The sequence below is a fragment of the Atractosteus spatula genome, chromosome 15 (genome assembly GCF_055471065.1).
Source record: "Atractosteus spatula isolate fAtrSpa1 chromosome 15, fAtrSpa1.hap1, whole genome shotgun sequence".
NCBI classification, from domain to species: Eukaryota; Metazoa; Chordata; class Actinopteri; order Semionotiformes; family Lepisosteidae; genus Atractosteus; species Atractosteus spatula.
In genome coordinates, this window is record NC_142720.1 from 4,098,079 (window position 1) to 4,111,575 (window position 13,497).

Genomic DNA, 13,497 nt, shown 5'->3' on the forward strand with positions numbered 1-13,497 from the left:
CACACCCTTTATCCCCTCTTTTCATTCTATACACGAATTTCGAAATTCACAAAAATTATTTAACAAAGATCGGCATTTCTTTTGCAAATAATCAAACAGTTCTAGTGATTCCCCTTTAAAAGTAAATTAATGCTCAAGACTCTGTTGAGAATCTGACTTTGTTTGAATACAAATAACATTTTTTAGTTTCAGAATGTTTGACCTGTTTTATAATTATATCTTAAACATACCCGTCCTTATACACTGCAACAGTTACGCACGTGATGAAACGAAGACAAATCGAAGCCAGCGAATGAAACAAGTTGGTTACTTCAATGTGAACATGCTGGACCCCATCATATCTGAGTGAGGGCTCTGTACCTGTGACTGGAAGGTTGCTGGTTCAAATCCCGCAGCCGGCAGAGGAATCCTACTCCGTTGGGCCCCTGAGCAAGGCCCTTAACCCCAGCTGCTCCAGGGGTGCCGTATAAATGACAGACCCTGCACTCTGACCCCAAGCTTCTCTCCCTGTCTCTGTGTCTGTGTCTCATGGAGAGCAAGCTGGAGTATGTGAAAAGATGAATTCCTAATGCAAGAAACTGTATATGGCCAATAAAGCAACATTACATTACATATCTAGATCTGATTTTTTTTATTTCTTCTATTTCACGTGCGAATGCGATGAATTCGGATGAATTCGGAGCAATTTTCACCACATCTGCTTTACCCCGTGTTTCTGAAGTCATCAATCTCGTCTACACCCACTTCACACCTACTGTGCGTGTAAACGTGTCTATTTTAATTAAATATAAAGTGCCAAATTCTGTTTCAGAATAATCACTCAAAAACAAGCCAAGGAGAACGCGGTAGTTAGCTTGCGATCCAGACACAGTAGCTCCCTCTTGTGGTGAAATAATCTGCTTTGCAGCTAGAAGCGAGTTGCAGTTATAATGATTATAATAATAATTGCTTACACTTATATAGCGCTTTTCTGGACACTCCACTCAAAGCACTTTACAGGTAATGGGGGTCCCCTCCACCACCACCAATGTGCAGCCTCACCTGGGTGATGCGACGGCAGCCATAGTGCGCCAGAACACTCCCTACACACCAGCTCTCAGTGAGGAAGAGAGCAGAGTGATGAAGCCAATACAGAGATGGGGATTATCAGGAGGCCATGATTGATAAGGGTCAATGGGAAATATGGTCAGGACACTTCTTAACCCTTAGGGGTTACACCCCTACTCTTTTCGAGAAACACCCTGGGATTTTCAATGACCACAGAGAGTCAGGACCTCGGTTTTATGTCTCATCTGAAGGACGGCGCCTGTTTGTGGTTTAGTGTCCCCGTCACTATACTGGGGCATCAGGACCCACATGGACCGCAGGGTGAGCGCCCCCTGCTGGCCCCACTAACACCTCTTCCAGCAGCAACCTTAGTTTTTCGGTTGATTGCTTCCTTGAAAATAACTCCCTTGCATCTTACACAGCGCTTTTCATCCCACAAGAACTAAAAGTTCTTCACAAACAGGAGGAGGCTGTGAAGTGGGTGACACGGTTATCTACCAGCAGGCCCTCTGCACAGCAGACCAGGCAGACAACTAAAAACTTCACCAACTGAATTAAGGCGGGATGCTACAGAGGCCTGGTTGTGCAAGCGCAGAGACTGCCCCCTGCTGGACAACCAATGCCACTTACAGCAGCAACCTGGGTTTCCTTCTGGGCTCTTTGATCTGCGGGCCTGCGTTACTGTCAAGGCATTTGACCCTTACGTAAATTAGTCTGGAATATCTGGGTTGATATCCACAACAAGGACTTGAAACAGCATGTTAGTAATGTAGCGCCACGCAGGGCGCTTTAGCCATACGCACGCAAGGCGGGCTGAGAACAGCGCCTACGGGACTGTATATAGTGGGGCGGAGGCTGGGAGACAGCCTCTTCCCTTCGTGTTTGTATGTGTGTGTAGCGCTGTAACCCCTGTCCCTGTGTGTGTACCTTTCCCTGGTTCGAGTTAATAAATGTGTTGTTCAGTCCCATTCCCTGAGTCCCATGCCTGCTCCATTCCGTACCGAAACCCGCGGTCGTTACAGCAAACTCAATTTGTAAACGCAAATTTAGATTTACATGAACCATACCTATACCGACATAGAAATACAATCGTCCTGGGGGGGGTTATTTAGCTGCGCATAACACTCAGAACAGTAACCCCATGAGAACTGCACTGTGCAGCAAATGTCGTTACACGGCACTGGGAGGACGGGGCACGTGTGCCCAGCCCACCAGCGGTCACCAATACACTGGGAACAGTGCGTCATCAGGGGGACATGCTACAGGCACCGGGGGGGACGTCATGCTCATGAGTTTAGTGTTGCAAAATAGCAATGAGAATGTAGGAAAATCTACAATTGAGACGATTCCATATATCCCATTTTGTTTGCTCGTTCACTTGTGACCAATTCATCTGAGTATCCCCTCCAGCTGCTTCCTGAAAGATCTGAAGGAATCAGTTCTAGCAGCTGGGCAGCTCGTTCCACTCACCTACAACCCTTCGTGCACCGAAGTGCTTTTTATTCAAATTCTTCATTCCCCTTTGTGCACCCTGGTCCTTGCTTAATTGCTGATCCGGAAGTATTCCGTCCCCTTTTGGCATTTTTCCTTTTGGCCCGAGTAGTTTTATCATGTGTTCCTATTTGCCCCCTTTGTTTAAGACTGGAGTGAAGAGAAGAGACTGTGTTCTTGAAACCTGTCTATGTAAGAGTGGGGGGAATTCTGAAAACAGCTGAACGTGTCGGGAATATGCGCACAGAACGATGCTGTACTAGTTAAAAACCACTAGGTGACAGTAGAGCATGTGTAAACACCACTAGGTGGCACTATAGCATTTGTAATGAAGGGCATCTGTGTTTTCGGCTTCTTGCTTTTTCTTTCCGGGTCAACACTTGTTAAATCTAGATAAGAACTCTTCGCATATCCTTTGTAAAAAGAAACTCTCAGCAAAACTCTGTCACTCTCACTAGACCCTTACATCATCATCATCATCATCATAATAATAATAATAACAACTTTGTTTTATATAGCACCTTTTTATATAGCACAAGTCAGAAAATGGAATAGACACGGACACTAAGTGAAATCTAGATTGGAGTCTAGATTTCAATGCAGTCAGGGAAGCTGATTCCTGATATCCTTGGGAATATAATTCCAGAACTTTGGGGCGCAGCAAGAGAAGGTCCCATTACCCCCAAGAGAACAATATCGAAAAATAAAAAAAACAGAAAGCTCAACTGAACCAGTGAGAAGCGCTGCAGCAAAAATGCCCCACCGTTCCCCCGCCACTGGAAGACATCTTAGAGCCATGCGCTGTGATTGAGAAGACAGCCTGACAGCTTTGCCTCTTTCGTGCGATCTACAGTTGCAGTCCTGGAGGGACACAGTCCAGTGGCCGATCAGCAGCTGGCTTCTCGAATCCACTCCACCGTACTGCTTCACTGCAGTCAGCATGTCGACCGATCGGCATTGTTATATCAGATATCGTTTAAAGAGACGAGGAGCGGGTTGTTGCTGACATTTCCTACAGCGTGAATTGGAAAAGGCACAGGTCATGCATTTTTGTATTTAACCCTTTACTTAATCGCGTAACTCAATGACGATCTAATTCGCATGTGCAGTGATGACCTGGAGTTCCATTTATAGAGCAGGGCCTTTTATGGAGGTGATTCTGAGTGGAGTTTCTTACTCAAGTGTAGGACAGCAGTTTATCACCTGGGATTTGAGTCCACAATTTCTTGGCCTGGATTCCAGAACACTAAACACCACTGCTGTTGCTTAAAAGCCATGGGAATGTAGCCTTTGGCCACCTGCACAGCTACCTTCTACAACTTTAGCCACACGACACACAAGTGGGATCTTCATTTCTGTACATAAGCTGTTCATCTGCCTATGGCCCATGACAACACTTCATAGTGATCATACATTGCTTGTTCTGAAATACATTCATGGATGAACATCATGACCTGAGTGTACATATTCTAACAGGCGTGGTGTCACGGGAGTCTGACCCGGCTGTTGTGTTGTTAAAGCCCCTATGCGAGAAGGATAATCTGGAAGTGACTGGAGTAGGACATCAGGGAAGAGACAGCAGGATCAGGGCGGGTAGAAACACGGTGGTGATCTGGTGCATGGGGGGGAGCGCAGGCGAACCACTCCAACAGGAAGTCCAGTGGGGGGAATCAGGGCGCAGTCCAAGGTGCTGGGAGATCCATCCGAGACGAACACAGGGAAAAGGGAACTAGGAATATGGATAGTTAAAAGCATAACGGGACAAGGCGCTCCGAGCCCCGGACTCAGTAGGTCAGGACGTCGGGGGATAAGGCCCTGCCCTTGGACTGCTCTTGAGCCCAGTGGATTGGCGGGCCTTCAGACATCCATCTTCCAAAGCTGAGCCCAGAACTACGGAGACGCCGGGCTTGAATAGGGAAAAGGGGATAAGACACAGCTGGGAGAAATAAAACTGGAAACACAATGAAAAAGGTAGGAGCGCCCTCTAAAGGAGGGATGATGACGGTGACACATGGTAGAAGTGAAAAAGAGCACACCATCAGATGGAACAAAAAAAGTTGTAAAAATCTAGTACTTTTAGGCAAATGCAACTGTCACACCTATAATGACAGAACAAACACCTGGTCGCTAGGCCCTTCAGGTGCTGAGCCAGTATCAGTTTTCACGGTGGTGTCCGAGGTCTGGGTCCTGCTTTAACTAGATCAGATCATTTGTTGTGGTGGTATGAACAAGGAGAGTTAAATGGCATTAAGTTCTTAGCATTTCCACCACACGTAATGTCATTTAACTCTCCTTGTTCATTCCACCACAACAAATGATCTGATCTAGTTAAAGCAGGACCCAGACCTCGGACACCACCGTGAAAACTGATACTGGCTCAGCACCTGAAGGGCCTAGCAACCAGGTGTTTGTTCTGTCATTATGGGTGTGACGGTTGTGTTTTTCTGCACTAGAACAGAATGCCGTGTACAGGCTGGTACAGGCCGGCGCTGTGCGCTGAAGAGCTGCCTGTTTCTCGTGTGCGTCACACTCTGCTGTCTCTCCTGCAGGCCGTAGTTCCACATGTACTGCACACTTTCTGCTCAGAAGCCCTTCCTGCTAAGACAAGATACCCTCACTTTCTTTGGAATAAGGAAGAAGGTGTGGCCGAACCAGAAAGGATCATGAGTGGTGGTGCCCATGAGAACTCTTCAGCTGGGAATTAGAAAGATTATATTGCCACTCGTGTCTTCATTGTGGTGTCATTAATTAATTTGGTTGATATGGTTATACAAGGTTACAAACATAATATATGATGCCTTACGTACTGCATACAAAATAATATTCTAAAACAAGATAAATCTACTAAGTTGCATAATACCACATGGAGACAGTTAATTATACATTTTTTCTCAAGAAAACAAAACTACATAGAAATTCATAGCGTGTTATGACTAAAGGGCTTTAGTTTTCATGAGGGCAGACTGCCCGTTTCTTTCATTCACTGTGTGGGCTGTTTGCACACTGCTTGCCCACAGGGAAAACAAGGGGCTTAGCGTCAGAACGATGTTAATAATATAAACACGCTGCCACACCGGTTATCAAGATTATGAAAAATTAACGACAAAATGCCTGTTACTGGGGCGTCTCGGTTGCGGGAAGCTACTTCTCACAAACACATTCAAATGCTCATAACGGGGAAAGAGTTGTGTCTCCTTCAGCAGTGTGTCATTTTCGAGGGACAACCCCTTCTGTCAAAGTTTACGGGGCATATTCGGGCAGAAAAAGAACTGCCTAAAACCGACGAATCCTAATTGATATAAGTTTTTTTTGTTTTTTTTTACCAAGCTTCAGATTTACTGGAGCTGTCCAGCAGGTAACTTTCCTAGAATGAGTCAGTGCAAGGTTTAGATTGCTGAGAAGGCAACACGTTCGAATACCAGCATGCAAATGACGTGTGTTTTCTCTTCCTTGAGTTTCGTGTCAGGTCTCCATGTGACCGGCTTTCAGTTTTGCTCTTTCAAAATGTCGTTTCTGATAAGGATCTCTAAGGACTGGAGCGTAGCTATTGCTGTAACATTTCCTTTTGTCTTTTATGAACTATTTTGAGAGATGACTTTAAAAATAATCCCAAGGCAATTTCTGTAGACTTTTCAGCAGGGTTTTTTCTCTCTCTTCTTTAACGGCACAGTCCTGTGAATTCTAGAACTGTGGTGGTTTCCAGGGGCTCAGTTCTAGAACTCATTTGGAATATTAGGACATTTCCCTGCGTCGGGGCAACATCTTGTAACTGGAAGTAGATATTTTCTCACAAGATATCAACAAGAGGAACAGCCAGAAGGAAGTACCTGAGCGTCATTTAAGGAGAAGAATGTCTCCCATAAGTGGATTTTTGTAAGACAGGGATTGTAGAAATTCCAGTGCCAGTAAAGAAATGAGCCAGGGTATTATTCTTACCCGTTTAGATGAATCCCATCATTTCATCATGTTTATTTTTGTGGAGAGAGTGGGAGTGTGGGCTGAGAACATGCCTGCAGTCTGCTTAGAAGTATTTCTGGGAAAAATAAACCATCCTGGGCCCTGTTTCAGAACTACCAGAGGCCTTAAAGGATTGAATATCATGGGGTATATTCAAATTCCGTTCCATCCATGTTGTACTGTGTTTCACTTGATATATACAGTAATCTGCAGTATAGATGGGTGGCATTGTGCAGTCTCTCTGCTGTTGTACATCAAAGATCCCCGGCCTATTCTGTTCTTGGAAAACCAGTTGGTTTATAGCTTAACACTGCTCCATTGTGTACAGAGGAAAACTCTGTGTAAAAGTATAGGTAAACAGGATCATTTATCTCTGATTGGAAAAAAGATTAGCTGCATTTCCCTCTCATGAGACGTGTTTTATGGTTTGGGTCATGACATTTTCCTGCCTGTTTCCTTATAAGTGACGTATATCTGCTTGAGCACCGACACAATGTTCATGAATCAGCTTTCATTTCCAGAAAAATATCCATGGTGTAGGACTGTCCAGCACAGCACCTTGTTATAAACCACTATTACTCACTGCTACCTGGTTCTGATTTAATGCAGTTGTTGTGTAAGTATGTCTCTGGTTCCGAAGCTACAGCAGTGTATACTGTGGCCAAATACTACAGTCCAAAGGGCGTCTGTTTGTTTCTGTTCTACTGCAGCTCTAAATGACTTAATTAAATCAATAATAAAGATATGACCTCAGAAAAGCCATCAAAATAGCTAAATACAGCTATATATATATTTAATCAATTTCCCTATGGGATTAATAAAGTATTATCTATCTATCTGTAGAGTTAAATTAGAGTCATATTATCACAGCTGTAATACCCGTGGGGTACGCACCATTACAGACTATAAAGGTCAACCCAGCCACATTACACAACAGTCTGCCTTTCTTCCTGATGAGCTAAATTCATTCTATGCTCAGTTTGAGGTCAATAACACAGAACCAGTAAATATAACAGAACATAATACCTTGAATACAACTTGGACACGTAGTCATTCTATTCATATTGAGTTTTATTTTTTATCTTATTTTATTCAATCCTTATTGTGTTGTTTTATTATGTAAATTTATATCGTAACGTTTAGCTCATGTTGTTTATATTCTATTTCCTCCGGTGAGCTTGCAGAAAAAAACCTTCCATTGCCAGCAATGACTGCTGTACGCTGTATTGCTGTACATTTGATAAATAAACTTTGAACTTTAATGGGCTCAGTTGCTGCTGCTGGTTGTAAAAACACCTGTAACATCTGAAATGAAGTTTTAAAAAGAAGTTTCTAGAATAAGAAAAAGAAAAAGAAAAGACCTTTGCATATAATACAGGACCCACTTCCCACTCTATCCTCTTCTGAAGTCTAGTACCCAGCTAGCGGACACCATTACACACCACAGCCCCACTATTGACCGATCGGAGCACTGAGAGATCACTGCACTACTGAATTTAGAGGGAACTTTAGGAAGGCCTGTGCAAGCTGGGGTGACCACTCCTACTCTTACGAATGGTGCAGCGGGGTCTTCAGGGACCCCAATCACCTTTCTGGGGGACTGGTTTGGAAATTCTCATCGAGAGAGAACAGCGCCACCTACTGAACTTGGGGCGGAGAGGTGGCTCTGTGGCTCAGGATCCGCGCCTGTGGCTGGAAGGTTGCTGGTTCAAATCCTGGAGCTGGCAGAGGAATCCTACTCCATTGGGCCCCTGATCAAGGCCCTTAACCCCAACTGCTCCAGCGGTGCTGTACAATGGCTGACCCTGCGCTCTGACCCCAAGCTTCTCTCTCCCTGTCTGTGTGTCTCATGGAGAGCAAGCTGGGGTATGCGAAAAGATGAATTCCTAATGCAAGAAATTGTATAGGGCTAATAAAGTGATGTTATGTTATGATACACCAGCACCACTTAGGTAAGGAGGAGATTAAAGAAAGGGTCCACATGACATTCTTCAAAGAGAAGCGTTCACTGGAAGTGATCAGGGCCTCTATTCTCACCATGCAATCTAAAGCTTACTGTTGAAGAGAGAGGAGCGAGACGAGTGGAGTGGAGCACCTTATTCCCTACAGATGTGCCGTGATGCACACTCAGCTTATGGTGGAGGGAGAATGCTTTCTCTCAGGTGGAGGTCATTTCCCTGCAGAGTTAATAAGAATAGGAAGTTTTTTTCTTTCCTGCAGGCTCTTCCAGCCTGGTTGACTTCACTTCAGTGGCCTTTGGTTTTTAAAAAAAGCACACAGAAGTAAAGGCCTTGCAGAAAGTTAAGAAATAGTCGTGGCATGGGCTTGCTCAGTTTCGTCAGGTGATATTCTTCCCAGGCCTCTTCCTCCTCTGCCTCTCTCAGAGCAGGTGGCTGGCTTAGCACTGGGCGTTCATCCCTGTAGAAGGAGTTTCACCATCCAGTGTCCACCGCCAGCGTTAGGATTGGAGGCTAGCAGCCGGGATAGCCCCAAAGGTGAGCCAGACCGGAGACAGCAGTGAAGACATTTCTTCCTTTATATCCTGATTCTCGGTGTGCACAACAGGAGCTCCACAAACGCCAGGAATCTCAGGGAATAGGAGCAAGCACGAGCACATTTAATACACTTTCAGGTGGGTGTGGCTGGGTAATTAGTCCCCACTTCTACCTTTCTAATCTTAATTAGTTAATAAGTTGCACAGAGCAATCAATAATGATCATTAAGCCATCCCACCTACTCTCCCAGATATACCACCCCATAATACTTCCCCTCTAGCCTTCCTCTTCTTCATCACAGGAACTTATGACCAAATAAGGAAGTTTCTATGGCACCCACCCCCCCCCCCGGCACTCAAGGACGATGACTTTGGTGTCCTCTGCTTGACCTGGAGTGGGTGGGACACCTCCTAGATGTTTTTAACAAAACCAGTCTCTACCAGCCCTTATCTACTGTATATTCTCGGGTGCACTACCAAGTTCCCTCGGTCAAGTCTGAGATATGTCTTTCGTGATGATTTGAGTAACATCTTCCCAGATGATCTGGTGAGGAATGTGGGCTGTCAGCTTCATATATCTTATAGAGTAATACAGACATAAGAACATCATAGTTAGCAATAATAAGATAACCAAACAGATCAAACTGCTAATCAACAGTAATCAATCAGCAAATCAACATCAGTGGTGATATCAATACCGATGACTGGAGTATAAGTGCTATTAGATTAATTCAGTCCCTTCCCCAGATCAAACTGAAAGCAGGCTCAAGACTTTGCACTATTTTATTATTAGTGAATTAAATGAATTCAAGTCAGGAATGGCCAACCGCAGACTCTGAATACTGCAGGGTGCTGAATTTCACATTTTCAAACAACCTGTGGATAGAATAAAACACCTGACCTGGGTTCCAGCCAGCAGGCCCACCCTTTTCCTTACATGAATATAAGATAAACCTGCAGCTGATCACTTGCCTGAAAGCTCAATATTTTTGACGAAAAGACTGGAATTGACTTCAGAGAGAATGCAAGAAAAGTAAAGTAAAGCTGTGGTCTGATGGGCATCCACAGATACTACATTAGACTGCCGTGGAGCCAGATCTGAAAACTTTCTAAGTATGCAAAGCTGAGTCACACACACTGCTTGGGGTGCGAGAGCCCCAGGTGCTTTCCGTGGATAAATCCCGCATTGCTTGGAGGCACGCTCCGAGAGGGGAGAAGTCAAATATCAGGAGAGAAATGCGAACAGCGCATCTGAAAGAGATGTTCACCTGTATCTTCCAGTGAAGATATCACGGGAATGTTTTAGGCACTTACGTAAGCTACTAATGAGTGTAATGTCCTGTTCAAAGTGGATTTGACAGTATTCTGACATTTTGGCTTTCCAGCACAGAGGGTTACAGCTGAAGCCGCTGGTATCCAAGACAGATGAGTTTTGTGCAGTGCAGCGTGTGGAGTATCAGTATCCGACACGGTGTGCCGAGTGATGGTTCTTGCGCAGTAAGGGAGAAATGCCTTTCTTCAAGACTTGATCCAACGAGGTGTCTGCGTCTGGGGTTTCCTCACAAGCATCGGGGGACCTGAACTGGCCGGGCTCTGGAAGACACTCCCCTGCACTGAAGGAGAGCAGAAATCTCGAGAGACTCGTGTGTTGGAACTGAAATGAAAGTGTCAACGCCTCTGTGACCCGTGGAAAGACAAACTCCACACAGGCGAATTAAAACCTCTCTTGCTCTGTGTGAAGATGTGCAATCACAGTTACCTTTACACAGATTTCTGCCATAGGAAGAGCCAGCTGCCAGAAATGATGACAGAGAGGGAAATGCTAACGAGTATCATAAAATGGTTATTCTAGAGCAGAAGTCGACAGTCTGCAAGGATACACTTGTGCAACTTCCTGTTTTCATAACAGCTGTAGATTTCTAGTGCCGTCATTAAAAGAATTGTGGGAGTACATAATTAATAAACACAATTATTTCATTGCAATTACAAATTAATTACACAATTCACACATCGAGTGCTTGATTTCTGCCACTCTTTTTGCTGTGTGGAAACACTTTTCTCAGTAAGCTGCAATATGTCCAAACCTCAGCTGTTAGACTTCTAACTCACACCAGACCCTGTCAGCAGATCACTCCTACACTCAAATCTCTACTTTGGCTGTCTATAAAGTCACATCACAAGAGTGCTATTTAGCACTTAATAAAACTACAAATGAGTGTCGCTTTTCGTTCAAAGTGGATTTGACAGTAGTCTGACATTCTCGCTATCCAGCACTCAGTCACTGTACCCAGGGCTAAATATCAGATTGTTGTTGGCCAGGCATTTTTCTGTTGCTGTTCCATTGTTATGGATCACCCATACAGTTTATCCTGTTTGCTCTTTCATTTTTTTTTACTCTTTATTATTTTTGTTGCTTTTTCTTCTTTATCACTATGTAAAGGCACTTTATAAATCACCAATTAACAGAACAGAACAGAAAACACCTTGCCCCCACCTGTGGGAGGAGTTTAGGAGACATTTTCCAGTCCACTGTGGGACCAGGGAGGACTACAGATGCCATTGCTGAGCTCACATGGCCAGAGGTCATATATCTTAGATCTTAGCATCACTGATGCGTCTATTTTAGGCAGGGTCGCTGTCAATAAAACCACACACCTGCCATGTGTGTGGCTCACTGCAGGCTTCTTTTGCGGTGTTTGTCGCTTTAGTGAATTCAAACACACCTGCAAAGAGGAAAACATCTCTTGGTTACTGTGAGCAGTCCTACTTACAAAAACAAAAGAGAATTGCAGTACTTTTTAAACATGGCAAAATATCAATAGGAATCAACTGTGCCCCATCGTCTATGAAAGTTAACAAAATAATTATGAGATTACATTTGGACCTATATAGACATTTTTTTATTAACATTCTAACTCAACATTTATGCCTTTTGTGGTTTATGTAGTTTAGATCTTCCTATAAATACCTGACGGGGTGTGACTGCAATTAGCAATTATCTACAATATTGTGCAGATGATCCCAATTCGGAGCCAAACTCTCTCGCCTGTGTCTGTTTGGTTAATGTCGATCTGTAGCCGATGCCTTTTCCCTGGCAGAGAATTATGCAAATCTGCCGGCGTTTCATCTGTCAGCACAGGGCTCTTTCCTGTCAGTGCAGCGCTTTGAGGAAGAGTGGACGTATCAAGGCGAATCCAGAAAGAACCACTTATCGGCGCAAAATGTGGGTGACGTCATGAGAAACTCCCAGACCCCATTCAAACCTTTTTGATTTCAGTTGTTTGTGTTGTTGTTGAAACCCAGGACAGAATTGGAGATGAATTTTCCAGGGCGAGGGGCGGGGTGCAATAAAGTTGGCGTTTGCACCTTCCTCTCTAAGGTCAAGCCGGCGGTTGAAGCGTTCAATTTGCTCCAGACTGCCGGCTGCGCTGCCCGGCTCACATTTCCTCCGTCGGGAAGAGCTCCCGCCTCGACTGCAGGTGACGGTTACTGTCGACAGAGACGGAAGCCCCAGGAAGCTCCTTGTTGTTTTTTTTTTCGACAAGCCTAAATCAGCAGCCGCCCCCAGGAGCACAGCTCCTCCTCCTCCGCAGAGCTCAAATGTCACAGTTCCCACCACCACAAATACCCCCACCCTCGGGTGGCAGAGCCTGACTGTTAGTCTGAGAAAGACTTTCCTTTCTGCGATGTGATTCAACTCTTTCGGATGGGGAGGGGGGTTGCCTGTTTTCAAATGATTTTAGTAAAATTTCAAAAATCGTGGGCTGGCTCTCGCTATGACATGGAGAAAGAAATTTTTTTTAAAAAGCAGAAAATGTCAGAGGGGCCCCAGCCAGCATGCTCTTCTCAAAAGTGAAATCTGAACACCTGGACATTTTGGTCTTCTGTTTTCAAAGTTAGTGCCCCTTTATCCACCCCCATCCAGCCTCTTGTAATTGTCTTGAGAGGTGAGTGATGCCTCTATTACTGCTGTGCATGCTTAGCCTTGCCTTAACACAAACCCTTTGCCTGACAATTAATCCTGGTCTTTCTTACTGAAGATCAGCATATCAAATTGTGCTGACAGGTCAGATGAGCCTGAAATGTTGCCTGGCTGACGCTGAACGGGAACTATCCTGAAGCCCATTTGCATATATTGGGTCACTCTGTGAGTATCTGTGCCAGGCCCTGCAGAATACGCAAGACCAAGCTACTGGACAGTGTGGTGTTTGTGCCTGCTCTGTTTTATTCTAGGTGTTTTGTTCCACGCATCTAGCCACAGAGCTACTTACCAGATGTCTTCGTATGCAACGTTTTCCAAACATCCAGCGATCGAGAGTTATTGTTGGAATTTCCACCTGAGAAGTAAAAATATTTATGTAATCTCAAGACAAAATGTAATGACTGCCAACTTAGCATGCTATTTGACCTGCTGAGCAGAATTCAGCTTTGTCTCGTCTCCAGAGGGTGCACACTTACAGAGCTGCTGTTTCATAGCCTGGTTCTCATTTAGCAGAGACAGAACCTCT

At 44.6% G+C, this 13,497-nt stretch overlaps 1 protein-coding gene across 3 annotated transcripts; it reads right to left on the bottom strand.

Moving 5' to 3' along the window:
- Positions 1–9,754: 9,754 nt before the first annotated feature.
- On the bottom strand, positions 9,755–13,470 carry LOC148819862 (uncharacterized). 3 transcript variants are annotated; one of them, XM_088934146.1, is made up of 5 exons: positions 13,448–13,470; positions 13,261–13,326; positions 12,253–12,478; positions 11,645–11,712; positions 9,755–10,602 (listed from the first exon to the last, which is right to left on the bottom strand). In XM_088934146.1, the coding sequence occupies exons 1-4, from the start codon at positions 13,461–13,463 to the stop codon at positions 11,703–11,705; spliced, it is 318 nt and encodes a 105-aa protein (XP_088790272.1). In that variant the 5' UTR covers positions 13,464–13,470; the 3' UTR covers positions 9,755–10,602; positions 11,645–11,702. The 3 variants fall into 3 exon arrangements, 2 of the variants coding, with proteins under 2 accessions (XP_088790272.1, XP_088790273.1); XM_088934147.1 differs by having other exon boundaries at positions 9,755–10,643; positions 11,484–11,712; XR_016094213.1 differs by lacking the exons at positions 13,261–13,326; positions 13,448–13,470 and having other exon boundaries at positions 11,484–11,712; positions 11,958–12,467.
- Positions 13,471–13,497: the final 27 nt, after the last annotated feature.